Genomic DNA, 27,661 nt, shown 5'->3' with positions numbered 1-27,661 from the left:
AGAAATCAGGGGTGTCAAGACAATCACCAAAGAGAGTAGCGGTCAGGACGAACTCCTTCCTAGCTGCCTGACCATCCTCCATATCCCACCCTCACCACCTCAGCCCCGTTGCTTAGCACAACCACAGCCGGAACGCAAATTCACTCCTCCTGGGGGTGGAGGAGACTAACGGGAACTTCCGGTGGGAGTGTCTGGCGCCGAATGGAGCCAATCAGTGGCGTGGAGTCCCTGCGAGTGCGCATTGGTCTCCACGTCAGCATTCTGACTACAATTCCCAAGGTGCACCGAGAGCATCTCTCTGTGCAAATCGGCCAATCCGCGGCCGCGCGTTTAAACACGTGTGGGAGTACCAGCTGTGTTTTATGCCCACTAATTGAAAAGCTGGGGATAAGGAGAGGGCACCGGGTAGGAGAGAGTTGGGGACCAGGCCTCGCGCCGCAGAGGCCGAGAAGGACGGGCTGCCGGCTCTCTCTGCAGCTCAGAGTCAGGAATCCATTACTCGGTGTCGGAGCGTAGGCAAGCGATCCCTCCCCGTTCCTAGCAAGGGGAGTGACTGGGGCTGCAGGGCTGCCACTTGCCCTGCATGGGAACAAGGTGCCAGTTTTGTATATTTTGATTAGATTACGTTGGTGGGGTGATAGTTTATTTGATGAGTGCTCGCGTGGACATAAGTGAGATCCTAGGACTTACTATAAAAATCTTCGTGTGGTGGTGTGCACTTGTAATCTCAGCACTGAGGAGACAGAGACAGTTGGATCCCTTGGACTTGCTGGTCAGCCAGCCTAGCCTACGTGGTGAGTGCCAGGCCCGCGAGAGACCCTGTCTTTAAAAGAAAAAGGTGTCTGGGCCTGGCAGTGGTGCATGCCTTTAATCCTAGCACTTGGAGGCAGAAGCAAATGGTTCTCTGCAGCCGATCTGCATAGTGGATTCTAGGTCAACTAGGGCTACTCAGCGAGACCCTGCATCCAAACTAAATAAAAGTGGAGTTGTCCTCCGGTCTTCATGTGCATATGCGCACACACACACCAGTTAAGGAAAGTTGGAAACAATCCACAAGAGGTGGCTGGGTTGCAAAAAGAGAGGCCTGAACAGGCAGTGTGTGCTGAACTGGCCTTGCCACTTGGCCTGTGGGGGTTGATAAGAGTCTACGCTTGGTTCCCAGCAACTGGTTTCCACTGATCCCTCATAGCCTCTATGGGAGACTTGAGGTGCTGGGTTTTATAGTCTGAGCTCACATAGAGGTGGTCACCTTTCTGGTACTCTGAGCTACCTATTAGAAGTCATTTATTAAAGTTGTCCAAAGGCTACACCTACAGCAGCTGATTTGGGGTCTAGGTTGAGCCCCACAATCTTGATTGCTGCTCGCTCTCCTACCTCTCCTCTAGCAGAGGTTTGGACATTACATTCTAGACACAGTTGACCTTCCGTGTCCATGGGCTCCCCATCTGTGGATTCATCCAGCCAGATTGAAACTATTCAAAAGAGAAGTTCCTCTGTACTGAACACATACTGCTTTTCCTTGTCAGTGTTTCCTAAGTGAGTGTGATGGCATCCACAGCCTTACATCAAAATTAGAGTCATCCTGAGGTAATTTAAAGTCTGGGTGGATCTTTTTAGGTTCCATCCAGGCAACTATCACACTCTTACATTTGGAGGACCCCTGTAGGTTAGTATCCACAGGGTCCTCAAAGCAGTGCTCCTCGGAGACTGAGGGATAACTGTGCTACTTAACTCTTTTCTGTAAAGGTAATTATTACTGAAGATTATTAAGATTTTTAAATTTTATTTTATGTGCATGAGTGTTTTACCTGAGTGTATGCTTATGTACCATGTATGTTCCCAGTACCCAAAGAGGTCAGAAGTGGAAACTGGAGTGATAGGTGGTTGTGAGCCACCATGAGGGTGCTGAGAATGGAACCCAGGTCCTCTGCAATAGTAAGAAGGGCTCTTACCTGCTGAGCCATCTTTCTGGTCTCACTAAAGATTATTTTTAAATGCTACCTTTGCAGAGCTAAGTGTGTGTATGTAGGTAACAAAATCCATGCTGATTTTCTTTTTTTCAACCTTTCTCTCAGTTGGGGCTGAAGAAGACCTTGTTAAAACCACCAGGCTGTACTGGCAGTCTCACAAGGAAATCCTCTGCCTCAGGGTCTGCCTCGAGCCTCATGTCTGGTGCCTGTGTGTCTCCAGCAGCAGGCAAAGGTGAGCAGATCAGCTAGTCAGGTGAACCCTGGAGCACCATATGTTTTGGCCTCCCAGAATACTGTGGAATTAGAGCTCAGGGCTGAAGTCTAGGCAGGAAGACAATCATTGTCTCTCTGCTCCTGAATACTTCCTCCAGTAAAGAGGTAATGGTTTCAGTTGGAGGGACACAAACTCATGAATCCATATCATTGGACCACAGGTACTAAGACAGGTCAGCCCAGCCTGGGTCATCTGTGGCATGTGTCCTTGGGTTCACCTGCCTAGACAAGGCTGCCATCTAGTGGTGAAGTGGTATAGAGGCCAGGGAATGCATCTGTCTCTGGAGTTTGCCTGTGGATTCTGGCCATGTCCATTGTAACCAGCATGGTGAGGACAGATGTGAGAAGTCTGAGCTCTAGAATCAGCCTGATCTAGAGTCCTGACTGCTACTCAGTGGTTAAGAGAAGTCTGTGTCCTTACTTTTAAATCAAGTGATATTGTTGACCTTGCAAAGTTCCTATGAGTCTGGGAGTGTTCCTGGGCTCTTCTGTGGCCCGTGAGTCCATGATCAGGAACGCACCTGCTGCTGCCCAGGTGTTGTGAGGTAGGTCTTCCTCCACTGATTCAGGACTTTGACCCCATGTGTTGTATATGGTAGAGTCATAGGTCAGATTCTCGAGATTGTGGGAAGGGCCCTGGTGGGGCTAACACACAGTATACACGTGGCTACAGCATTATTCCCTAAAGTTTCACTTTGAGCCTTCACTGTGTTAACTCACACAGTGGGTCCATTCCTAGGGGAGCAGATGTCACCCTTGCTATCCACACACCCTGCTCTGTTTCTAAACTTCCTAGTCCTAAGTTTTCTCTTCTCGAGTTCCTGTCTACCGTGAGGGTGGGGCAGGACATGTGACTAGACTGTCCACTTTGTATACTCAGCAAGGAAGTGAAGAAAGGAGAGCTTAACCTTGTGACTGGACACACATTTTAGTAACTGCTGAGCACTGGACAGCACTCAGCTCGGGTTAGGTGTCCCGCTGGTCCTGCCTTTTGATCACTTAATGGGTATCTGCCAAGGACGGCATATAAGATGCCTGACATGTTGCCAGCAGAGATTGGTGATGAGGGACCCAACATTGTGGACCATCAACCCTCAGTGCCCCTTCAGATCTTCTGCTTAGCATGCCTCTAGAGGGCCAAGGGAGAAATGCCTGCATGTCCCAAGCTCATGCTTTATGGCATGCACATGTCACGCCCTCCTCCATATAAATACTTCTTGTAATACTAGTCGTCTTCTTCTATATGATCTTCATGTTCTGTGTTCCTAGATCAATGGTGATTTCTGTGATGCAGGAAATTTCACAGGAAATTATACAGAGATGATCGCCCAGGCTGGGGTCAAGGCAGTTATGCAGGTCATGGGAGAGAACCTGCAGCCCGAGGAAGCTTTTCAGGCTTGGATAAACTGTACCGAATGTGTGGCCAACTATAGCACATGGTATGATGTGTATCAACACACTGGACTTAAATTGATCATGATGAATAATTCAGTTTCTGAGGATATTCCAAGGGCATTGTATAAAATTTGAGACCCTAAGGGGTATTGGCTGAAGACTGTGGATGGAGTAATGTATAGATGGGTTGACAAACTAAAAGTGTGGGAACCTAGAATAGGAGGAAAATGGTGGCCTCCACCAAGAAAGGGAGATGGCAGCTTTAATCGAGATATTTTGATTCCTCCTGAAGGAGTGTGGAGACGATGTGGCAATGGTTGGAGTGATTGCTGCAAGTTTTACTGGGTTCCTAGATTGAAAAGAGCTGCCAGGAAAGGTGAGCTTCCTTTCACGGAAGCTCTGAAAATTAGATTAAGTCTTCCTTGGAATTGTTGGGATGTAGAAGGACAGAAGTTGCTGACTTGCAGGAACAGATTTCTTGTCTGAGGTCATTGTGGCCCACCAGTCATGGGGCTTGGTGTCTGCAGAGAGCTGAGGAGAACTTAGGCGGCTACAGGGGTCTTGAGGTCGTAGCAGGCTGTGTGAGAAGGAAATGACTGTCTGGTACACTGACCCCTGTTCTTTTTTACCTTTTTTTTTTGTGAAATTGCATGTTGCTAACCTCTGGGTCAAGTGCTCAGAAGATTGTATAATCATTAATAATAAAAAAATAGCCGGGCGGTGGTGGCGCACGCCTTTAATCCCAGCACTCGGGAGGCAGAGGCAGGTGGATCTCTGTGAGTTCGAGGGCAGCCTGGGCTACCAAGTGAGTTCCAGGAAAGGCGCAAAGCTACACAGAGAAACCCTGTCTCGAAAAACCAAAAAAAAAAAAAAAAAAAAAAAATAATAATAATAATAAAAAAATAGATTATGCTTGCTTTGGTGTTAAGTCAGGGATAGTTCCTGTGTTTAATTAAAGATGATCAAGAATGTATTGGTGATTTTCTAAGAATAACTTTGGAATCATGAGAATATTTTGTATTGGTTAATTTCTCTTTTTTTCTTTCTGTTCCCCCTTGCTTATGATAACAAAAGACTGAGGTTACCAAGGCAAAAGCAGAAGCTATGAGAAGCTAGGGAAGCTAAAGAAGCTACTTAGCGCCGGGCGGTGGTGGCACATGCCTTTAATCCCAGCACTCGGGAGGCAGAGCCAGGCGGATCTCTGTGAGTTCAAGGCCAGCCTGGGCTACCAAGTGAGTTCCAGGATAGGCGCAAAGCTACGCAGAGAAACCCTGTCTCGAAAAAAAAAAAAAAAAAAAAAAAAAGAAAGAAAAAGAAGAAGAAGAAGAAGAAGAAGAAGAAGAAGAAGAAGAAGAAGAAGAAGAAGAAGAAGAAGCTGCTACTTAGCAACCGCAGAATCCTGAAGTGACCTGTCAGCTTGCATGAGCACTGTCTCTGAGTTGTTACTGCGCCTTCCAGGTATCTCCTCCTTCACCCCCCGCCCCAAACTGCTGAGGCTGGTCCCCGGCAGGCATCCACATGTTGTCTGTGTCTGATGTTAAGTAGATAGTCTAGCGGTGTCAAACCTTGTGTGTGTGTTGGCGTGTTGGTGTGTTAAAGTGTCTGGAAACAGTGTGGCTTGAGTGGCTAACCTCGAGTATCTCCTTTTGCAGCAAAGTCCAGCGATCTTTCAAATATTCCCACCAGCAGCTCTCTGTCAAAACCCAGCAAATTGGGCAAAATAGGCCCCACCTCTTTGCACCAGGCTTTGCCAACAGCCCCTGCCAGGGCATCTTGCAGACAAGCCAGAAGGGCTAATGCTGCCCAGACAATGGCAGAGCAGCCCAAGGCCTCCATCCTGACTCCTGTCAGGCAACAACCCCAGATTCCGGAACAAGGAGGACCGAGGCTGGACCCTGACACCCTGACGTCGTCTCAGTTGAATAAAACTGGCAGTGTACAACGGCAGGACTCCAATCTGAACCGCAAGCCAGAGGCTGTGTGTACCCCTACAAACCCATTTAAAGTCCCCCAGTTTTCTCTTGGTAAGTACTAGATACGTTTGGTGGTTTTTAAGATTTGGGGAGGTTACCATTGTAGCTAGTGCTGTTTTCACTGAGCGCTGACATTCTGTCCAAGGCGTATTGTGCTGCCCACTTGGTGTGTCCATTCTCCTTGTGGTGAGCCACAGCTGCCCACTTGGTGTGTCCATCTCCTTGTGGTGAGCCACAGCTGCCCACTTGGTGTGTCCATTCTTCTTGTGGTGAGCCACAGCTGCCCACTTGGTGTGTCCATTCTCCTTGTGGTGAGCCACAGCTGCCCACTTGGTGTGTCCATCCTCTTGAGGGTCGACATAGCTCCTGGGCTGCTTCTTGCTCCCTGTTGTCTTCAGTGTGGTCATTACGTCTGGAGCTGTGGCTTTTAATTTGTTGCCTAGGTGGTTAGAGCTTTGTGGGTCTGTTGGGATGGTATTGGTGGTTCTGCTTCTGTGCGTCTTTGTTTTTAATCATCTGGATTGTGTTTTCCTAAAGAGGCTGAGCTTGGCAACCAGTGAATGTGCAGACCAGCCTGCTCCATGCTGGCCTTTTTAACCTCTCACAGATGGTCTAGAAGGGTGTTGTCTGGAATGGTCTAGCCCCGTCACTGGTGTGGGGTTTTGCCCAGATAGCTCTCTTCTAAGCATCCTGTTAGTTTTTTCCATCCACTCAAGCTGGGTGGAATGGGCTCCTTCCCAGCCCTTGTTCCCCACTCGTTTCTTGTAGTTTTTTTTTTTAACTCTTTGTTCTTTGGGGGCCTGCCACCCATCTCTTCAATAAATACACACGCAGAGACTTATTCTTTCTTATGAATGCTTCGCTTTATCTTGGCTTATTTCTATCCAGCTTTTCTTAAATTATCCCATCTTAAAAAAATATCCCATCTACCCTTTGCTTCTGGGTTTTTAACCTTTCTCTATTTCTGTATATCTTTTTCTTAACTTACTCTGTGTCTGGCTGTGTCACTATGTAGCTGGCCCCTGGCATTCTCCTCTCCTCTTTTTCTCGCTCCTCCTCCCACATTCCTCTTCTGTTTATTCTCTCTGCCTGGCAACCCTGCCTACCTCTCTCCTGCCTAGGTATTGGCCATTCAGCTCTTTATTAGACCTATCAGGTGTTTTAGGCAGGCACAGTAACACAGCTTCACAGAGTTAAAGAAATGCAACACAAAAGAATGCAACACATCTTTGAATCATTAAAACAAATGTTCCACAGCATAAACAAATGAAACACACCTTCAAATAATATTCCACAACAGTTGCTCCTCTTGACCTCAGGCATCTCACCCTGCACGGTGAGCTGCTGCTGTGTAGCTGCCTATTCAGGAGATTCCACAGAGTTTCCAGAGTTCTTTGCCTTTGTGTGACTTTTCTCCAGTTCTCTGGCTCTCATGTTCTTGTACCTTAGTCCCACAGACTTAAGATATTGGTGAAATTATTAAGGCCACTCCATGTAGTTAAAAGGGAGATTTATTTAGTGGCGTAACTTACAAATGAAGGGATAGGTAGGCTGCGGGTTCTGGGAAAGACGCAGTGCAGTCTGGCGGTGTTCTCTGGAGAACTCTCCTCGGTCTACCTCTAGTGTCCAGGGTCCAGGAAACAAGAGAGGGGAGTGCATCTGGATCTCGGGTCTTCAGGGCCCTCTCTTGGCCCTGCCTTGTAGGCATGATAGTTACTGAAGCTTCAATAGGGGTTGGAACTTCCAGACCAAAGCTGGAATGGCTACCCACTACATTAAGACATTGTCTGCTCCAGCCACTAAGACTGTCCTGCCCTGTTTTGTCAAGACCAGCTTGTGCTACATTGTTGCTTGGATTCTACCAGCCTCCTTGAGTGAGGGGGTGAGAAGGCATAGCTTCAATGACACAGACACCAAGAGTTCATTAAATGCAAATAACAAACTCATTTATTCAATAACAGGGAAGGCCTTATATACCCTCCTCCCATCCCTCATTGGCTTGCAAAATCAGGAACTCTGACAGTGACTGTTGCTAAGCCCTCAGGCAGATTCCATGTTGACTGGTAAGGAATATGTTATTTGCATGCCTTGGCAACTGGTCTGAGCCAGTTTCCTAGACCCTATTGGCCTGTGCTACTACATATCCACCCTTTTATTTTATTACATGGGCACTCAGTGGGAGTCAGAGTTCTTTGCTCTGGCCTTTTTGACCCTGCCTCAGAGAGGCTCAGCAGCTGAACTGTGCCTGTCTTAGGTTGGCTTGCTAAATAAGCTCTTACCCTTCTTTGATAGCCAGCCCTTGAAGAGAGTCCATCCCTGTGGAGTCACCCTGGGTAGGAAGTGTCAGGCAGTAGCCTTTTCAATTTCAGAAAGCCAGGCATGCTTAACCTCCTGTGGAGGGCTATGAGTTGGATGTCTAAGAGCCATTAACACCTATAGAGTTGCCTTAGTGGCCACCTGTTTTTGTTGGATGTGGTGTAGGAGACACTTTGAAAAGGAGAAAGCTTAAAAGCACCACCCTGCCAGTCAAAACATAAATGAAATCCAGGAGGGATCAAACAGCCTCTTTATATCATGCCAAACCTTTAAAAAAAATAAAGAGTCAAAGGCCATAACCTGTGCTCTTGTGTGATTTAATTGGAAAATGTCATGTGTTAGCTGTAATGGATAATATGGAATCTTAGCTGACCATGGGCCCTTAATATATTTAGCTAGCTCTAGGCCTGCTAAACTAATGTTCCTCATCTCAAATGTGTCATATAAAACGAGGAAAAGGAAGGCTCCATTGTCTTCAGCCTTTAGAGGGGCAATGAGAGCAAGAAAGGGGAATACATACATTACCCATCCTGGGTGATTTTTTCCTTGGTGGAAGCAGGCTGATCTATGGCCAAGCACACATCTCTTTCTGGGACCCATATTGGCGTAGTGGCACTCTGAGGAAAAACACAAACATACCCTCTTTCACGGTTTAGTAGGGGGGCTGGCGGTTGCCATTGGAAGGAGATAGGATCATCTCTCCATCTCACCAGGGGCATGTTCCTTGGCAGAGACACCTAGTGCTTGTAGGCTGGGCTGAGCTCCTTTTAGGGCCTTGAGCTTAGGTCTCAGACCTCTTGAATATAGGCATTCAAACCAGTCTGTGCCTGGTGCACAGGATGGACATATTCCTCATGCCCTGTGAGCATATCATAGGTCACTGGGATGTTAAGCAAGATATTTGTCCAGGCCTGGGATTCTGCCTGATCATCATAAAATCATCATAGACTAATCTCCAACTGAGAAAGACTGCAGGCTCCAACACAGCTTTAAGCAAATGGTACCAATGGAAATATGTTTGTAACTGCATCAACCATTGAGCAAGGACCTGATGTAAGTAGGAGAAATCTGAGCCTGACTCATTGGCTGCCTTCCAGATGATGGGGAGATCAGCTATGGGGGTGGGAAGCCAGGACTGGTCATCGGCATTTGGGCCCATATTGATTAGGAATACTTCTATGGGCCTACGGACTGAACGTGGCACAGGCTGTGAGGGTTGTAAGACACCTGGCACCGTGGGAGAGTAGCCCTCCTGAGGCAGGCTGGTATTGGGGTAGGTTGCGCCAAGAATACTGCATTGGAGGGGTAGCTGCCAGCGGTGGTGGTGGAGCAGAGGGGGTAGCAGCACATGACTGAATGACAGCTGCCTTCTCTTTGACAGATATGGCAGGACCCAAACTGACAGCTACATTCTCCTTTTCAGATTTTGTGGGGCCCAAATTGACAGCTACATTCTCCTTGACAAATTTCGGGGGGCCCATACTAACAACTATGTTCACTATGTCAGATTTTGCAGGGCCCAAACTGACAGTTATGTTCTTTTTGACAGATTTCATGGGGCCCAAACTGACAGCTACATTCTCCTATGGGCCTTTCCTACTACATTACATAATGAGTTCTGGGCCTCCCGTGACCACACAGTGAGATAATATTTAACAAAATGGCCAGATGATGGTGGCCATTCCAGCACTGTAGAGGCAGAGGCAGGCAGATCTCTGTGAGTTCAAGGCCAGCCTGGTCTGCAGAGTGAGTTTCAGGACAGCCAGGACTACACAGAGAAACTCTGTCTTGAAAAACCAAAACCAAAACCAAAAAAACCCCCAAAATTTTCTATATTGTCTTTTCCCATTTAAAGCACATCTTAACGCTTGGGCTGTAGCTCAGTGGCAGAGTCCTTTCCTAATGTTTGAGGCCTTGGATTCAATCCCCACCTCCACACACAAATATAAACAGAAATCTCTTCATTAAAAGAATTTTGAAAAAATTTTATTATCTGTGTGTGTGTATGTGTGTGCACCATGACACACCTGCAGTTCAGAGTACAACTTACAGGAGTTGGTTCACAACACTCAGGAGCCAGGGGCAAGCATATCTGAGTTCAAGGCCAGCCTTGTCTACAAAACAAATTCCAAATGAGCCAGGCCTTCACAGTAAGTCTCCAAAATAAATAAATGAATAAATATAAAAACAGAAAGAGAGAATCAGCAACAGAAGAAAAGCATTGGGAAGGATTGTCCCTGGTGAGGTGGGTGGAGGCAGGGACTTGTGGTCTCCGGAGAGCAAAGGAAGCCCTGAGCACAGAGCAGCAAGGTTTGACAAGTGGTCAGAATGGGAGTCTTTCTCCTTGCTTGCCCTGTGGAGGTCAGGCAGTGGCTGCACCAGAACCTGTTATCAGATGGGGCGCTTGCACATGGGGGCAGCCACTCTGTTGGCTCCTAGTTGGCTGGTCTCGGCCCCCCATTCATCATTTACTATTACTAATGGAAAGTTCAGCAGAAATAGGGGAGGCAGAGGAAGGTGGATCTCTGAGTTCAGGGCCAGCGTGGTCTACATAGGGAGTCCCAGGATAACTAGAGCTGCAATCCCTCCCTCAAAAACAAAACAAAAAACACAACAGAAGGAAAAGGAGGAGGAAGGAGAAGAAACAGGGGAGGGAAAAGTGAAAAAAATCAGATGTAGTGGCTTCTGCCTGTGATCCCTGTACGAGGGAGGCTGAGGCAGGAGATCACAAGTTTTAGGCTAGTATGGGCTACAGAGTGAGACCCGGTCTCCAAACAAAACAAAACCCCAGATTGTGGCCTTCTGCTGAGTATCTTTATGTGTGGGATTGTTTTGCTTGAGTGTAAATGTGCACACCTCGTAGCATGTGTAGCATGCCTTGTGTAGAGGCCAGAAGAGGCTTATTAGATCCCCAGGAACTAGAATTATAGACAACTGTGAGCTGCCATGTGGGTGCTGGGAATCAAACCTGGGTCTTCTGGAAGAACAGCTAGTGCTTTTAACTGCTGAGCTATCTCTCCAGCTCAAGTTTACATTTAATAGAAGACTTGGCTCCTATCAAGGAAGTGTCCTTTCAGATCTTCAGTGCAGTGGAACAAAAAAGGTTGGAGACAGAGTTAATGGGTGCTTAGGTGTGGTTGTTGAATGAAGATGGCCGCCATAGGCGCATATATTTGAATACTTGGTTCCCAGTTGGTGGAACTGTTTGGGAAGGATTAGGGAGTGTGGCCTTGTTAGAAGAGGTGTGTCACTGGAGGGTGAGCTTTGAGGTTTCAGAAGCCCATGACATTCCCAGTTAGCTCTTTCTCTGCCTCATGGTCATGGTTCAGATATAATCTCTCAGCTGCTGCTCTAGCGCCATGCTTGACTTCCTGCTGCAATGATTCCCGCCATGATGGCATGGACTTTTTGAAACTGTAAGCCCCCAGGAAGTGCTTTTCTCTAAGTCGCCTTTGTCAAGGAGCTTCACAGCAGAAGAAGAACATTGGAGACACTTCTAGTTTGCTTTCTGTTGCTGTGATAAACACCAGGACCGAGGCACCTTGAGGAGGTTATTTGGCTGACACTCCCACATCCCAGTCCATCACTGAGGAAAGTCAGATCAGGAACTCGGGCAAAGACCACAGAGGAGTGCTGCTTCCAGGCCTATCTGCCCAAGGATGGTACCGCTTACGTTGCTGGGCCCTTTACTACATCGATTAGCAATGGAGAAAATGCCCCATAGAGCAGTCTGATGGAAGCTGTTCCTCAACTGAGGCTCCCTGTCCCACATGTGTCAAGTTGACAACAAAGATGAGCAATCACGGATGGGGTGGTCCTTTTGGCCAGAATAATTGCTCCAAACAACAATGCTGAGCTGAGATCAGTCGCCCAATAAGGAGCAGCCACTAGATAACCCAAAGAGAACGTTCCAGGCAGAGGAAATGATGTTGTCAAGGTCCCGTGGCAGAAAGGCCTTGAGTTCCTAGAGGAGAGGGAAGACAGAGTTGTAAGAATGCAGCTGGAACAAACGCTACTTACTGCAAGCCCCAAACACTGGTTTTATTTAAAGGAAGTGGAAGAGGAGGAGGAGGCAGAGAAGGAGGGGGAGGAGGAGGTCTAAGGAAGAAGAAGAAGAAGAAGAAGAAGAAGAAGAAGAAGAAGAAGAAGAAGAAGAAGAAGAAGAAGAAGAAGAAGAAGAAGAAGAAGAAATACAGCCCTTGGCTACCATTTCTGGAGACCCTAGGTTTTATCTCCAATAACCTTCCCTCTCCTAAATCACATAGTTGTTTTTTTTTTTGTTTTTTTTTTTTTGGTTTTTTTTTTCGAGACAGGGTTTCTCTGTGTAGCTTTGCGCCTTTCCTGGAGCTCACTTGGTAGCCCAGGCTGGCCTCGAACTCACAAAGATCCGCCTGCCTCTGCCTCCCAAGTGCTGGGATTAAAGGCGTGCGCCACCACGCCCGGCTCACATAGTTGTTTTTAGCTAGGTTTGATGGTACACTCTTGTGAGCCTAGCACTGAGGAGGCTGAGGCAGGAGGATGGCCAGTTGGTTCTTGGGAAGGGACGCTGTCTAAAACAAACAAGCAAACAAGTAAATAAACAATATATTTAAAAGTGGAGGGAAGAAACAAAACAAAACAAAAACAGGTGTCAGGTGTCCCCCCAGAGTGGGCTGAGGCACTGGCAAGGCCCTCCTGATTACAGTATTTTGGAACTGGTTTTCCCGTGGGAGCGGAATTTCTGCTAAGAAGCTTTTTTTTTTTTTTTTTTTTTGGTGTGTCCAGTTTTAAAAAGAAAAGAGGTGGGGGTGGGGAGCGGGATTAACCTCATTTAGCAAGCCCTGATCCTGGAGCCTACACCAGCGTGAGAAGAAAAGAGGCAGCAGGAAGCGGTCTTGAGCCAGGCTGCTGCCCAGCTCATAGTGACCTACCTTGCCTCTGCCTTTCTGGAAATGCCACTGTCCTTAACGCCCCAGTGCTCTGTGATCCTCCTTGGTCCTGAGACTCCCCGAGACCCACTTCCCCTGGAAACACACTGCTCTGTGACTTCCCACGCCGCTGCAGTCGTTCTGTGGTTCTCCTTGATCCTGAGACCTTTGATGGCCCTGAGACCCCACTGTTCCTGGGAACCCACTGCCCTTTGGGACCCACCGCCCCTGGGGACACGCTGTCCCTGAAACTCACTAAGCCCTGGAAATCCACTGTCTTGAAAACCCACAGTTCCTGAGCATCCACTGCCCCTGGAAACTCATTGCCTTGTGGTGTCCGAGTCCCAGACCCTTGGTGGACCGCCTTATTCCAGAGCGGCGGCGGTGCCCCGCGGCCGGCTGCGCGCCCAGCCCCTCCCTGTGCGCTCGCGGGCGGCCCAGCCCAGCGTCACGGCCGTTGCGCCCCCGCGGCCCCCCGCAGCTCCTGGCGGGGAGCCATGTGGCCGGGCCCCGTGCTGCTGCTCCTGGGCCTGGGCCTGGGCCTAGGTCTGGGCCGCCTGCCGCCATCCCCTGGCCCTCGCGGGCGGCCGGGCGTGCCCAGGGGAGCTCCGGGGCTGGGGCAGGGCGCGGAGAGCAGCGTCCGGGGCGGTGGCACCGGTGGCCTGTCCCCGCGCACAGCCCCGCGCGGCGCTGGCCCTACGCTGCCCCGTAGGTGTCCCTCGGGCGCAGCTGCACGCGTCCTCCTGAAAGCCAACTCCTCGGACCCCGCAGCCGCCAAGGCTACGGTGTCCTGCCAGAGGGCCCCCTGTGCCATGCAGCCGGTGAAGATCAACAGGAAAAACAAGCACGCTCCCCTTATCCTGAGCAGGAAAGAGGAACTCACCCTCAACGTCACCATGTCGTGGGACTGCCCTGAAGCCATGGTCATTCGCAAGAGCTGGCTGTACTTTACGGTGGCCTCTGTGAACGACACGCCTGACTGGAACCATCCTGTGCACCTGCCACGTGTGCGGGTGATGAAGTTTTCCTCCATCCACATCCCCAAATCAGCCCTGCCTTACGGGGTGTATGTGTTTAACTTCACGCTGTCCATCATCAGGTGGGATCCCACCTTGCCCCCGCTGACAGACTCGGATATTATCTACATTTGGGTTAAAAAACGTCCCCTGAAAGCTGTTCTTCTTCCCAGCGCCACCAGCATGACTGTGAATTTCTCCGATGAACTGATTCTGAATGGAACCATGTCCTCTGACCCAGAGGCAGACATCCCCACGGCGGGACTCCATTTTTTTTGGTACTGCACCACAAATCCTAGATACTATGTTGGCAACTACATACCAGTGACCACCCAGGATGTCTGTCACCCAGAGCAGGATACACTGAACTGGCCTTGGGCAGTGGGCCCTGTATTAACCATTCCACCAGAAACTCTTAGGGGCAACGGTGTGTATTACTTCAGAATGGTAGTCCGGAAACAAAACAGAACTGCATTTTCCGATAAGACTGTACAGGTACTCAAAGGACTTCCACCCAGGGCGCACATTTCATGCATTGAAAATTGTGGTTCGGCTTTAGTTGTGTCCGACAGATTCTCTCTGTTTCTGGATTGCACAGGTTGTGCCAGCCATGATTTCTATAGGTGGTCCATTTTGTCTCGATCAGGTCAGGAAGTGATATTTGACTGGGCAGGACAAGCTGTCACCGGGAGAAATGGGGCTTATTTATCTATAAAAGCATTCGCCTTCAGGAATTTTTTGGAAAATGGGTTTTGGGTTTCTCTGCATCTATTATCTTGGAGTGGGACAACCTTGAATTTGAGACATCCCTTTTTCGTGAACCATGGCCCTCAGGTTGGCAAGTGCAAGATCGATCCAGTTAAAGGGATTTCAATGGTTACTAAATTTGTTGTTGAATGTAGTGATTTTAAGGATAAGAACCTCCCCCTTGAGTATAAGATAATAGTAGCTGAGCTGGACAGCATTGGCGAAATCAGTTCAGTAGAAGAGCAGACACTGGGGCCCATCGCGTATTTAGGGGCACAGTCCACAACGCCCGCCTTTTTTCTTCCTGTGGGTGTGATGTCAAACCACTACAGTTTGAAGCTGTATGCTCAGGTCTATGACTCACTAGGGACTTTTTCTCAGGTGACTTTGCATGCCACTGTACAGGTGCCTACTGTCAGGGACTCCTCAAAGACCATTTTACAACAGCTGTTCAATTTCACCACAGACCCAACATCTCCACTCTCCACTTTGTTTCAAAAGCAGGACTGGCTACCCGCAGGCTACTTGATATATGTGGTGGCTTCTGTCTTGAATAACATAAAATGGGAGTTGGAACTCCAAGGTGATAGAGCCCATCTCCTAGAGCACCTTGTCAATCAGTCTTCTGTGCCCGCCATGAGCACCCTGGATGAGATCTGCCAGGTGGTGATGGTGATTACCAAATTAACCCAGGAAGCCTCTGGCTCTGGTCAAGCAGTTTCAGAGGGCGCCACGTTACGACTGTGGCAAGCAAACCAAGCCCTGCAAGCGTACCAACGCAAGAACCAATATTTTCACTCCCGGCACATTGAAATTGTGGGCACTGGCATCCTAGCCAGTCTGTCTAACATTCTTAAGCTGATTAACCCCTACTACGTGTTCCAAGATCCTTTCTATGTGGTCGAAGCCCTATCAGACACAATACTGGCTAACAAGGTGCCAGGGAGTGAAACCACTGTAATGAGGACCAGCAACTTCAACATGTATGTGGAGAAGGTGGAAAATTCCCATGTTGCTAAGGTCTTCAGAAATGAGACACTCTGCCCAAACTGCCTGCATGCGACACTGAATGCCAGCAGGGTTCCCAGTCTGCCTTCCAACGCTCCAATTTCGACGATGTTTTGTGAGTTCACCGATGACCCCTTTCCTTGGTTAACTTACCCGGAAAACATTTCTGCAGAGGTGGTAGGGTTCAGAATGACAGGAGCCACAGACAACGGTAGTGTCATAGAGATCACACCCGACGTAGCAGAAGTGTACGTTGTCAGAAAAGATTTGACCTTTGCGAGTTTTAACCTTACGGTGGGACCAGGCATTGACAGTGCTGGGTTCTCAAAGATAACGACAGGTGGAATTAGCTTTGAGGTGGACAGCAGAGGCACTGGAGGGGTACTGATCCACATTGTCACCAAAGTGACAGTGTTGTTCAAGGCCTTGATATATGCGGGCAGTCAGGTCACCCCCACCAATCTGGTTGGCACTTTCCTTGTACCTCATGACATCCCTCCCATCGTCAAGTGGAACGGCCAGTTTGACTCGACCTGTCCAACCAAGGAGGCCCGTGTGGTTTGTCTGCCCTCATCCCTGCTTCGAATCATAGCTGAGCGCCACCATTCATTCAAGTATAACATATCCATGGTCCTGCAGGCACCTCGTTTTGTCTTTAAGCCCACTAACAAGCTAGTGAGAATTGCTCTCTTCATGGTTCACTGTCTGGACATGTACGGGATTCAGAGTGATTGGCGAGAAGGTACCTGTGTGCTGGGCGAGAAGACCACGTGGAGAAAAGCACACTGCGTCTGCAGGAATGTGGGGCGGAGCCGGCGGCAGCTGGCCTCTGTCAGGATGGCTTACCTTCATTTGCACACCCACTTTGTGACGGCTAAGGTGATCGTGGTCCCTAACCCTGTGGATCTGCAGCTAAAGGTCATTACAAACCTTGACCAGAACCCTGCGACCTTCCTGGCTGTGATCTTCATCATGATCCTGTATGTTATTCTGGCTTTCTGGGCCTTGCACAGGGATGTGATGGATCAGTATCTTCGGGACCATGTGGTAGTGCTGCCCGATAACGACCCTTTTGATAACATATGCTACCTGGTTACCATCTTTACTGGGAGTCGCTTGGGGTCGGGAACCAGAGCCAATGTCTTTATCCAGCTTATGGGAGCAGAGAGTACCAGTGATGTGCACTGTTTAAGCCATCCATATTTTAGAACTCTTTACCGAGGAAGCATCAACACGTTCCTCCTGACGACAAAAAATGACTTGGGGGACATCCACTCCATCCGAGTGTGGCATGACAACGAAGGCAAAGCGCCTAGCTGGTACCTAAGTCGCATCAAAGTAGAAAATCTCTTCAGCAGACGCATTTGGCTGTTTGTGTGCCGAAAGTGGCTCTCTGTGGACACCACGTTGGATGCGACATTTCCTGTCACCAACCCGGATGAGCCTCTGAGAAGGACAGACTTCTTCCTGATTGACCTGAGCCATAAGCTGGGCAAAAACCACATGTGGTTCTCTGTTTTCACTGATGTTGTCCCCAGACCGTTCAATAGGCTCCAGAGGCTGTCTTGCTGCTTGGCCATGTTGCTAAGCTCTCTCGTTTGTAATATCATGTTTTTTAATCTGAACAGAAAAGAGCAAACCCAATCCAGAGAGGGGCGTATCATCAGGTCCATGATGATAGGAATCGAAAGTGTCTTAATCACAATCCCCGTGCAATTATTGATAACCTTTTTCTTCACCTATTCCCAGAAGGAACCTCGAGTGAATCTAGACAAGGTGGCACCTCAGAAGCACCCCCTGATGTCAGAGGAAGGTCTCTTCTGGAAAGAGCGATTGGACAAATGGCATAAGTATGAAATGGAGGCTCTCGCCAACAAAGCCAAGTCCACCTCTGCTACCAGGGCAAAGTCTTCAAAGAGGGCCCCTAAAACCTCCCAGAAGAGTAAAAAAGCAGACAGCATGGCCCCAGACACCCAAAAGTCCAATAGAAACTTCAGTAACAATAACATAGAAGACAGTGAAGATGCCTCTTCGAAAGCTTCCTCTACCCAATTGGAAACTACTGAGCCTGTTAAAAACAAGACCCAGATTATCCTGCCCAGATGGTGTGTTTACATAGCCTGGTTTTTGGTGTTTACCACTTCTGGCATATCATCATTCTTTATTGTGTTTTATGGCCTGACTTATGGCTATGACAAGTCAGTAGAGTGGCTCTTTGCGTCTCTCTGCTCTTTCTGCCAGTCTGTGTTCCTTGTACAACCAGGCAAGATTCTATTGGTGTCAGGCACCAGGACAAAAAATCCCAAGTACTGTAAAAACATCTCGTGGTCCAGCAAGTACCACTACACAGAAATCAGGCTGCAGGAGACAAAGATGTCGCCAGAGGAGATGCAGCAGCTCCACGAGGCCATGGACTACCTCCGAGGCTCGAGCATATACCAGCCCATCACCGAGGACAAAATACAAATACTCAGGAGGAAGAAGAGGATCAAGAGGAGGTCCCTTTTGTTCCTGAGCTACCTTGTGACTCACTTCATATTCCTGACCCTTCTCCTGCTGCTCATTGTCTCACTGCGCCATAATGACAGCTTCTACTATAACCAGTTCATCCGCCATCAGTTCTCCGTGGGTCTTGCCACCGTGATGAAGCTGGGAGATATCTACACATGGCTCCACAGTGTGCTCCTGCCTTTGTTACACAATGACCTGAACCCAACATTCCTTCCAGACAGCTCATCCAAAATCCTTGGCCTTCCGCTCATGAGGCAAGTGAGGGCCAAGCCTAGCAACAAAACATGTCTGTTGGCCAAGAAGTTTGTGCAGAGAAGCATTGAGGGAGAAATCCATTGTCACCCACAGTATGGCATTGACCCAGAAGACACAAGACACTATTCCAGTGTTTGGAATAAGGCTGGCAAGCGGTCTACAGACCAAAGCAGCAATGGGTTTACTTACAAGCCTCCCGGGAAGAAATGGGTGTATCATTCCTATGGCGTGTTAAACACCTATGGATCTGGAGGCTACACATTCGACTTCTTTCCAGAACAGCCGATGTTTAATTCCACACTGAGGCTCAAGGAACTTGAGGGAAAGAATTGGCTTGATGAGATGACATGGGCAGTGATTGTGGACTTAACCACCCTGAATCCAGATGCCAGTCTGATGTGTAGCGTTTCAGTTGTATTTGAAGTCTCTCCCTTAGGTATCGTTAACTCCAGCCTCTCTGTGTACTCCTTCTCACTGGCTGATTTCAACAGAGAAACTTCGGCAGAAATCTACCTGTACGTAGCCATCCTCATTTTCTTCTGTGCCTATGTTGTGGACGAGGGCTACGTCATCACGCAAGAGCGAGCTTCCTACTTCAGAAGTGTATACAACCTGCTCAACTTGGCTCTGAAGTGCATGTTTACTCTGCTGATAGTGCTCTTCTTCCAGAAGCACCTCCTGGCCACCAGCATGGTCCGGCTTTACCTGAGTGACCCCGAAACCTTTATCCCCTTCCATGCCGTTTCTCGGGTTGATCAATTCATGAGGATCATCTTGGCTTTCTTGTTATTTCTGACTATCCTGAAGACACTCAGGTATTCTAGATTCTTCTATAATGTGCGCCTGGCCCAGAAGACCATCCTGGCTGCCCTTCCTGGCATCTGCCACATGGCCTTGATGGTATCTATGTATTCCTTCATGTATGTAGCTTTTGGGTACCTGGTGTTCGGTCAGCATGAATGGAATTATAGCAACATGATCCACGCCACCCAAACCATCTTCTCCTACTGTGTGTCAGCCTTTCAGAACACAGAGTTTTCCAGCAACAGGGTTCTTGGGGTCCTGTTTCTGTCATCTTTTATGTTGGTGATGATTTGTATCTTCATCAACTTGTTTCAGGCGGTGATTCTGTCTGCCTACGACGAGATGAAGCAGCCTGTGTATGAGGAGCCATCAGATGAGGCAGAGGCCATAACCTATCTGTGTGATAAGCTAAGATCTGGGTTTGACTTTCTCACCTCCCGATCTAGGGACAAAGACCAATCCGAATTCTTCGTCGACATGATGTATGGGCAGCCGGAGAAGAACAGTCGCCGGTTCCTGGGGCTGAAGACCAGGAACATCAGTGGGAAGAAAATGGTTTACCTTGTTGTCTGACTGGTGAGGATTGGAAGGGCCACAAGCAAGAGTGTCCCCAAACACTAAGAATGTTTGTTAAGGGGACTGAAGAATGTCGGATGGCTCGGTCATACACGTCTCCACATCTGAAGTATCCCCACTCTGGGCCCCACTCTTGGGAGTAAGAATATATGAACAGAGGGGAATGTTGGGGAGCGAAGAGGATGGCAAGGTGGGATTCCCTCTGGATGGGATTCGGTGACTCCTTTCCTGGGAGCCTGCAGCAGTGTGGAGGGTGACGGCCACTGATTTTGAGATCCAGCTTCAAGGGAAAGAGGTGGCCAGGTCCCGTTGTGTTTAGCCTCAGGCCAGCTGCCTCTAAGCAGAAACAAATTGGCCAGCCTTCCTGGGAGTCTCCTTTGCAGACCATGCCTGGGAAGCCCCTCTCCTCCAGCCTTCTTGCGGGCCAGGGCTAGAGGGGTCCTGCAGGGGAGTCCCAGGACTGACTTTAGAGTTTGAGAATGTAGAGATGAGAGCAGGGGACAGGGATCTGAAGCTTCCCACTTAATTCCCCCAGGCTAAGCATTTCTAGTGCACCCGGTAACATTCCCTGACCAAGAGACATGGCTATTTCCATCAAAGGTGCACAAAGGTCCACGTGGGAATATGGTACACATTCTATGTACTGAATATAATAGTATGTGTCTGATGACTTGGGCGTTTGGTTATTATATTTTTGACTTGGTGGATGATTTAAGAGTAAGGAAATGTGGTTTCCTGTTCAAGAAGAACAAGGGCTAACAGTTTATTCAGAAGCAGGTGCCTTTATGCTGACACCACTTTAAGTTTTATATGAATTAAATTCGAGATTTCTCCTGTGACCTGTGCAGTGATTTCTGTGTAGGGGATCAAGGCATATATGTGGCTGCCTTCAAAGGTAAGGGCCAGAAAAGGAAAACACACAAATGAGACCATGGCTGCACTAGACTCACATCAGCGTCCTGTGACTTTTAAGACTCACCTGGACGGCACTCTATACTTTTTTGGAGACAGGACCTCACTACATAGCTCTGGCTGTCCTGAAACTCACTATTTAGACCAGGGTGACATTGAACTTACAGAGATCTGCCTGCCTCTGCTTCCCCGGTGCTGGGATGAAAGGCTTGTATTACCATATTCAGCTTTATTTTGGAATTTGTTCTTGGACAACTACATACAAGTATATAATACACTTTGAATCTATCCACTCCCACCAATCCCTTCCACTCCTTCTGTACTCACCCAGCACTTCCTCTTCCAACCGTCATGATCCATCATCATCATCATCATCATCATCATCATCATCATCTAGAATCCTGCCTACTTTGGATGGGTTTAGGACCATGACCAACCTATAAGTGGCCACAACCCCAAAGAAACATGACTCCTCTTTTCCCAATAGCCACTAGTTGCCAGTAACTCCTCAGATAGGGTGGTGCCACATAAGTCCCTCCCCATCCATGCTGGAATGTTGACTGGCTTGGTCTTAATGTAGGTTTGTACAGGGAACCTGCTGTAAACTCATGAGGCCAACAGCCATGTCATGCCCAAAAGACAGAATTTCACAATGTCCTCCCCCGACCCTCCCTCCGCTCTTCTGCTCTTTCTGACCCCTCTTCTGAGATGTTCACTGAGCCCTGTTGGGGGTGGGAGTGATACAGATGTCCCTTTTAGGGCTGAGCACTCAACAGTCCAGCTGTTTTGTGTTGTACTGTACGTTGCCAATGGCTTTGTTATAGACATCCTTCTGCTGCTTAATCTCAAGCTCAACTGGTACTTGCTTGGAACGGCAGGTACTCAGAGATTCTGCCCATCTTCTGTAAGAGGGTTTTATTACGTCTGTGATGTAGTGCTAGCCATCAGCTAGTGGCTGGCGGTCATAGGCTCCGGTGGGGACAGTACCACTCTTGTTAAGTGAACAGACATGCCTGTGAACCTGCCTTCTAAACGCCTGTGTTTATCAACCCACAGATGACTGCTGCTGTTCTTTTTGCAGTGGTAGTTAACTGAGGAGACTCAAAATCAGTCAAACGACTGTAAATAAATACCTATTCCTGTGGCACAGCCGTCCAATGCCCAATCGTAAATGCAAGAAAGTAAGCCGACTTCTATGTAACCCCTTCCAAGGTTGGGGAACATTACCCATGAGGTGGAGAAATAAGAGCCGCAGAAAGAAGTTACACGGTCCCTTCCTGGAGATGGAAGCATTCTCTCCTGGAGGCAGAGGAGGATGTACAAGAATCAGAAAACTCACCAAACTTTTACTTTAAAAAATATCCATGCTGGGTGTGGTGGCACATGCCTTCTAGGACTCGAGAGACAGAGGCAGGCGGATCTCTGTGAGTTCGAGGCCAGTCTGGTTTACAAAACGAGTACCAGGACAGCCAGGGCTCCGTTACAGAGAGAAACCCTGTCTCGAAATACCAAAACCAAACCCCAAACAAATAGACAAACAAAGACTATCCACAAAGCCCCTTCCCAAAGTTAGAGAAAGTCAGCAACTGCTTCGAGACAGTGGAAAGTCGTGCAGGCAGGTCGTCACCCCCATTGGGTAGGCTTTTCAATGTTGCAGTTACTTGAGTCACCTTTAGCCCTGTAAACAACCCCAATAAATTCACTGGTTCACCAAGCAACACTTGGGGAGGATCGGTTTTTGTTTATTTTTGCCCGTCATCAGTACGCTTTGTCCTGAAGAAGCCCAGACAGGCCCTCAAGCAGCGATCCACAACCTCCATAGACATCTGCAGCGGAAACGGAAGCGGCCGGTAAAGCTCTATCGGGACAAGGACGCTCCTTAGACTAATCTTGAGTTCGGAGGCTGGGACCGGGTGGAGTCGGGTAGGCGCCGTGAGGCTCACACCCGCTCTGCGGGGCGGGACCGCGCAGACACTATAGACCGAGGGCGGGGCCTCGGCGGATCGAGGGCGGGGCCGCGAGGCCCCCCCCATGGGGCGGAGCTAGTGTTGTGGGCGGGCCACGCAGGCGCCGTGGGACTCTCGGTGGGGAGGTGGTGAGTGCGCGCGCGGTCTTGTGTGGCGGGGACGCGCGTGGTGAGCGGCATCGTTCTTTCTCCACGGCTGGGCTGACTGGGTCTAGCCTCGGCGCTTCTGGAAGCTGAGAGGGAGGCGTTAGACCTAACATACCCGGCTCAGGGCGCAGGGAGGGTTGCACGCGGCTGACTGGCTGGTGGGTGTGAATCCGAGCCGTAGGTGTCTCTGGTCGCCAGGCGGAGCCCTGCTCCTGACCCGGGGAGACTGAGCGGGAGGCGGAGGCTCTGGCGGAGTCCGGCTGTCCTGGGACTGTCTCCTGACTGTCACCTGCTGCAAGGGCAGCGCGCCCAGCAGCCTCGGCGAGGGCCTGCGACGACGTGCGAGTTAAGATACCAAACAGAACTAGCTAGGTTCGCGCACACCCAAAATAGGACTTTCATTTTTAGACATCATTCGGAACCCCGGCCAGTTTCCAAGGCTTGTTCCTTCTGGCTCCAAATCCGGTTCTGCAGGACCCGAAGGGGTAGAGGAGGGCACAGCTGGGGTCAGGGGCTGCTTATGGGTTGTGTGGGAACTTGGAAAGTCGAGGTAGGAATTCTGATACAGCGCTGTAAAAAAGTCTATGAATCGTGTTTTCTTCAACTCATCAGACAGCTGTTGTTGTGGGCGGACCACTTTTAGCCAGCAATCTACAGAGAGGCAGGGCCTCCAAGACCTTAGATACACATGAGAATAGGAGTGCCATCCAAACAGATAAGAATGCAGCCACACCAAGTAGACCAGGACTCGACCGCGGGAAGCCACGGGGGGGGGGGGGGGGGAAGGGACTTCTCACCCACCCTGGGCTTTTCACCAGCATGCACTGGGTGCTGGTAAGAAAGGCTGAGGACAGAGCAGGAAGTCTAAAAGCTTTCCTGTAAGCCTACCTGGGGAAGGCTGTGGTTGCTGTAAATTTATCTACCTGGATCTCCAAGGGAACAAAAGTTTCAGACAACTTGGGTAGGGCAGGAAAGTATGCTCTAGGGCAAGTGAAGATTCTTGCATCCAGTGAAGGGAAGGTGCAGGAGGCACATGAATCTTTCCTTAAATAGTATCTGAGAGGCCAATAAATCTCACATAATAAATCTCTAAGCACAAGTAATGCTAGAGAAATTTGAAGCCTGTACAGAAGGACAACCAGGAAAGCCAAACCTACCTCAGTTACTCACTGGATTAAGTCAACCTCAAACAGCACAGGCCTGGCATACATGCCCACTCTGGGCCCTAAATACTGTTTTTTCCTCTGCCACCTTAGAGACAATTCCCACTTATAACCCAGATTGAGACACAAGCAAGAAGAAGGAGACCTCCTTGCTGCCAAGGAGCAAAATAATCAATAGGAGCAGAACCAGACATTGCTCGGATGTTAGAACTATCAGATGGGAGGTTTTAAAAAAGCATCGCGGACGTCTTAATCGTGCCAGTGGAAAAGATCCATAACATGCATACACAGATGGGGATTTCAGCAGAGGAGGAGTTAACAGTAGAGAGGAGGAATGCCTTCAAGGGGCCTATGGGTTGGTGTGAATTGCCCGTGAACTTGAAGGAAGTCTATAGAAATGATCCAAATCCGGGCTGGTGAGGTCGATGACTCAGCAGATAAAGGTGCCTTGCCGCCAAGCCTGACCTGAATTTAATCTCCAGGTCCCACATGGTGAAAGGTGAGAACTGGCTCCACACTGGTTCTGTGGCACATTGTGGTGGCTACTCTTGGTTGTCAACTTGACTACAGCCGGAATGAACTACAATCCGGAAATGGAGGGCACACTTGTGATCTGGATCTTGAGGCAAGAAGACAACATGCCTTTGAACCAGATCTTGAGGCAGGAAGGCACCCCTTTAATCCAGATCCTGAGGCAGGAAGGCACCCCTTTAATCTGGGCCACACCTTCTGCTGGAGGTCTGTATACGTTCAGTGGAAGAAGGAAGGCTTCATTCATTCTTCATCTGCTTGCCCAAGCCTTGTCCATTCTTGGCCTGGGAGCCTACTTTATGATTCTAGAATATACAGAAGACCAGCTGAAACACCAGCCTTGTGGAACTGAGCAACTACTAGATTCTTGGACTTTCCATTCATAGCTAGCCATTGTTGGACTATAGCCTGTAAGTCATTCCAGTAAATTCATATATATATGGAGATTCATTTCATAAGTCTTATGACTCTAGAGAACCTTGACTGACTAATACACTCATGCATACCTATACAAAATCAGTCAATTAAAATATAATTAAAAAGTATGGCTGGTGAGATGGCTCAGGGGTTAGAGACATTGGCTGCCGAGGCTGATGACCTGAGATCAGTCCCCAGGACCTAGACCATAGGAGAGAATTACTGCAAGTTGTCCACTGACCTCTTCATGAATTCCATGGATGCACAATCTCTCCCCAAATAAACAAGTGTAGATAATTATCCAGTAGAAGTATGTGGGAATGGAAACCATACTCTCTGATGTCACATTGTTTTGTAGCCCAGGCTAGGCCCAGTCAATATTTTTTGTTTTGTTTTGGTTTGGTTTTGGTTTCTCGAGACAGGGTTTCTCCTTGTAGTTTTGTTTGCTTGTCCTGGATCTCACTCAGCTGGCCTCGAACTTACAGAGATCTGCCTGGCTCTGCCTCCCGAGTGCTGGGATTAAAGGCATGTGCCACCACTACCCAGTAGGCACAATCAATCTTATACACTTGACAAACCTGGGTGACGTTGAGCAGGTGTTATTTGCTCTGGATTTGGGCTTACTTGTCAAGGAGGCTTGCATTTTGTGGATGAGATATGTACAGCAGGCAGAGCAGATTTGAAGTGTGATGGTTCTTGGTTCCGATGGTGATGCCCCCTCTCTTGGTCTTACAGATGGCATCTGAGGCAGAGCCCCGCCCCCTGGGCATGTTTGAGTGCCAGCTCTGTGCCTTGACAGCTCCTTATAGCTACGTGGGGCAGAAGCCCCCAGACACCCAAGCTGTTGTGTGAGTATGCACTCTGGGCCAGTGCTCAAGAAGTTCTGTCCAGTACTGCTTGGCAGGTGCTGTGTAGAGTATGATACCTGGCTTGGGTGTTGTACTTTAGATCAGTCCTTGCCCTTGTTCTGAATACTCCAGGCATAGCCCGTGGAAGTCCCAGGCAAGGCTGCAAAGCTTTTTAAAAAACTCTGTGAGGACTCCCTGCCCTCCCTGTAGGTGCTGCTGACAGTTAGGCACTCGATCTGCCTATGAGGTGGAAGCCTTGTGGCCCAGGCCAAACAGCAACGGAGGAGCATGGTGGCTTTTTCATGTGGGGTTGTGCCCTATGCTGTCCCTGCTGGTGGTATCTGGGCTGGGTGGGTTCCCAGTGGTTCCTAAGGACCAGCTTCCTGAAGGTCTGCTTCATGCAGGCCGGGAGCAGAGATGGTCCCAAGCTTGTTGATGTGCGCGGCTCATCCTTCTTCAAGCATCATGTGAGAAAACGGCAGGGGACCAGACTCATTTCCTTGTCTTCCCTGGATTATCATTGCCACTCGATTGCTCTCATCCTGATGTGTGCGGGACGGAGAAGACTGTCCCCCTTGCTGACCTCATGACCCCACCTAGTGACTCCTACTTGCTCTGGGGTGCACTGAGAGGCTTCCACTGCGCCTTGTGGAGCTGAGGCCGGGTCAGGTCTCAGTTCCCACCTGTCCACCAGCCGCCAGGCTTTCTACCATTCCCCCACTGCATAGGTCAACTAGTTCCTGCCTGCTGTGGCTCCTGCTGCGGCTGTACGGCTCTGCCATGGCTCACAGCAGAATGCCCCTTTTCCACAGCCTCCTGGAGGAGAGCTACATCATGAAGGATCCCTTCTCCTCAGACAAGGGCAGGTTTCTGGTCCTCGGCGCACGGTGCAGTGTGTGCGGCAGGCTGGTGTGTGTGGGCCCGGTAGGTACACCTGGGGACTTCCTGTTTGTGCTGGGTCGGGGGGGGGGGGGGGGGAGGGCAGATCTAGGGACCTCCTGATCACCAGCTGGAGAAAGGGTGGGGGTTCTTAGCTGACAGCTAGCCCATCCTTTGGGTCACAAGGGCAAAGGGAAGGGGCCAGTGATCTCCATTGCAAGGGGTTGTTCCTCAGAACTTCAAGCAGGATGGCCACGGCCAGCCCTTGGTGCTTTTTTTTTTTTTTGTTGTTGCTCAGGTTGCTGAATCTCCCTGTGCCTTATGTGGGGGAGGCGACACTGTGTCCCACAATGTTCTAGCCCTGTTCCCTCTCACAGGACTGCAGCCTGTTCTACTCCAAGAGGGTCTGCCTCCCCTGCGTTCAGGAGAATATCAGTGCTTTCCCTCAGGAAATCCGGCAGGATGTGGAGAAGAGAAAGGGCGCCTCCAAGAGACCTTCCAGCCATCCCTGACTGGCAGGCACACAGCCTCCTGTGCATGGTTGTATTGGCTCGGCCAAGGTTCCGCCTGGGAGCTGTGTAGCTGGCCTTCTCTGAACTGTGGAGTACCTGCCGCCCTGGGAACCGAGGAGCCGGCCAAGACTGAGGACAGACAGCAAGAGTGGATCCAGCTGCAGCTCCAGGGCTGGCCTCTGGTGGGGGTCAGGAGTGAGGGAGAGGAAGCCTCCTTCAGCGGACAGTTGGTAGACACTTCCTGTAGCTGTACCTGTGGAGACACCTCACTTCTCTCCAGGACTTCCAAGTAACATGATGTCATCTGCCTGTAGGAAATGAGCCTCTGAGGGCCAGTGGCAAGGCCTGAGGATGTGCAAGGGTTACGTCACATCCTGTGCAATGCCTGGGGAATGATTTAAACCTTGACCTTGTAGCATGTTTATAATTAAAAACCTGAAGAATAAGCTAATGGTTTAAGTAACCTTTTCACTGATCTGCTTAGAGACTCCGTGCATCCCATCAGGGCCAGTCTGTAAGGCTTGGTCTGTGCAAA

At 49.4% G+C, this 27,661-nt stretch overlaps 2 protein-coding genes and 2 long non-coding RNA genes across 13 annotated transcripts; 3 read left to right on the top strand and 1 right to left on the bottom strand.

Annotated features, from left to right (window-relative positions):
• The first annotated feature begins 385 nt into the window (after window positions 1-385).
• On the top strand, window positions 386-8,222 carry LOC143269801 (uncharacterized). Its single transcript, XR_013046539.1, has 4 exons — window positions 386-594; window positions 2,076-2,202; window positions 4,713-5,096; window positions 5,291-8,222. It is a non-coding gene; the product is annotated as an uncharacterized LOC143269801 (long non-coding RNA).
• A 1,669-nt stretch (window positions 8,223-9,891) lies between these two features.
• LOC143269802 (uncharacterized) lies at window positions 9,892-13,258 on the bottom strand. Its single transcript, XR_013046540.1, has 2 exons — window positions 12,838-13,258; window positions 9,892-11,891 (listed from the first exon to the last, which is right to left on the bottom strand). It is a non-coding gene; the product is annotated as an uncharacterized LOC143269802 (long non-coding RNA).
• A 41-nt stretch (window positions 13,259-13,299) lies between these two features.
• Window positions 13,300-20,590, top strand: Pkdrej (polycystin family receptor for egg jelly). The gene has a single exon (XM_015991267.3). The coding sequence runs from the start codon at window positions 13,332-13,334 to the stop codon at window positions 19,746-19,748; it is 6,417 nt and encodes a 2,138-aa protein (XP_015846753.3). The 5' UTR covers window positions 13,300-13,331; the 3' UTR covers window positions 19,749-20,590.
• Window positions 20,591-22,689: 2,099 nt separating this feature from the next.
• Cdpf1 (cysteine rich DPF motif domain containing 1) lies at window positions 22,690-27,577 on the top strand. 10 transcript variants are annotated; one of them, XM_006998413.4, is made up of 4 exons: window positions 22,690-22,758; window positions 25,623-25,735; window positions 26,548-26,659; window positions 26,992-27,577. In XM_006998413.4, the coding sequence occupies exons 2-4, from the start codon at window positions 25,623-25,625 to the stop codon at window positions 27,124-27,126; spliced, it is 360 nt and encodes a 119-aa protein (XP_006998475.2). In that variant the 5' UTR covers window positions 22,690-22,758; the 3' UTR covers window positions 27,127-27,577. The 10 variants fall into 10 exon arrangements, with proteins under 10 accessions (XP_006998475.2, XP_076412627.1, XP_076412632.1 ...); XM_076556512.1 differs by having other exon boundaries at window positions 26,464-26,659; XM_076556517.1 differs by having other exon boundaries at window positions 22,730-22,798.
• The last annotated feature ends 84 nt before the right edge of the window (window positions 27,578-27,661 follow it).

This window comes from Peromyscus maniculatus, chromosome 20, assembly GCF_049852395.1.
Source record: "Peromyscus maniculatus bairdii isolate BWxNUB_F1_BW_parent chromosome 20, HU_Pman_BW_mat_3.1, whole genome shotgun sequence".
Lineage (NCBI taxonomy): Eukaryota > Metazoa > Chordata > Mammalia > Rodentia > Cricetidae > Peromyscus > Peromyscus maniculatus.
Note: the sequence above shows the minus strand (reverse complement) of the source record. Positions and strands in the feature narration are given on the sequence as shown.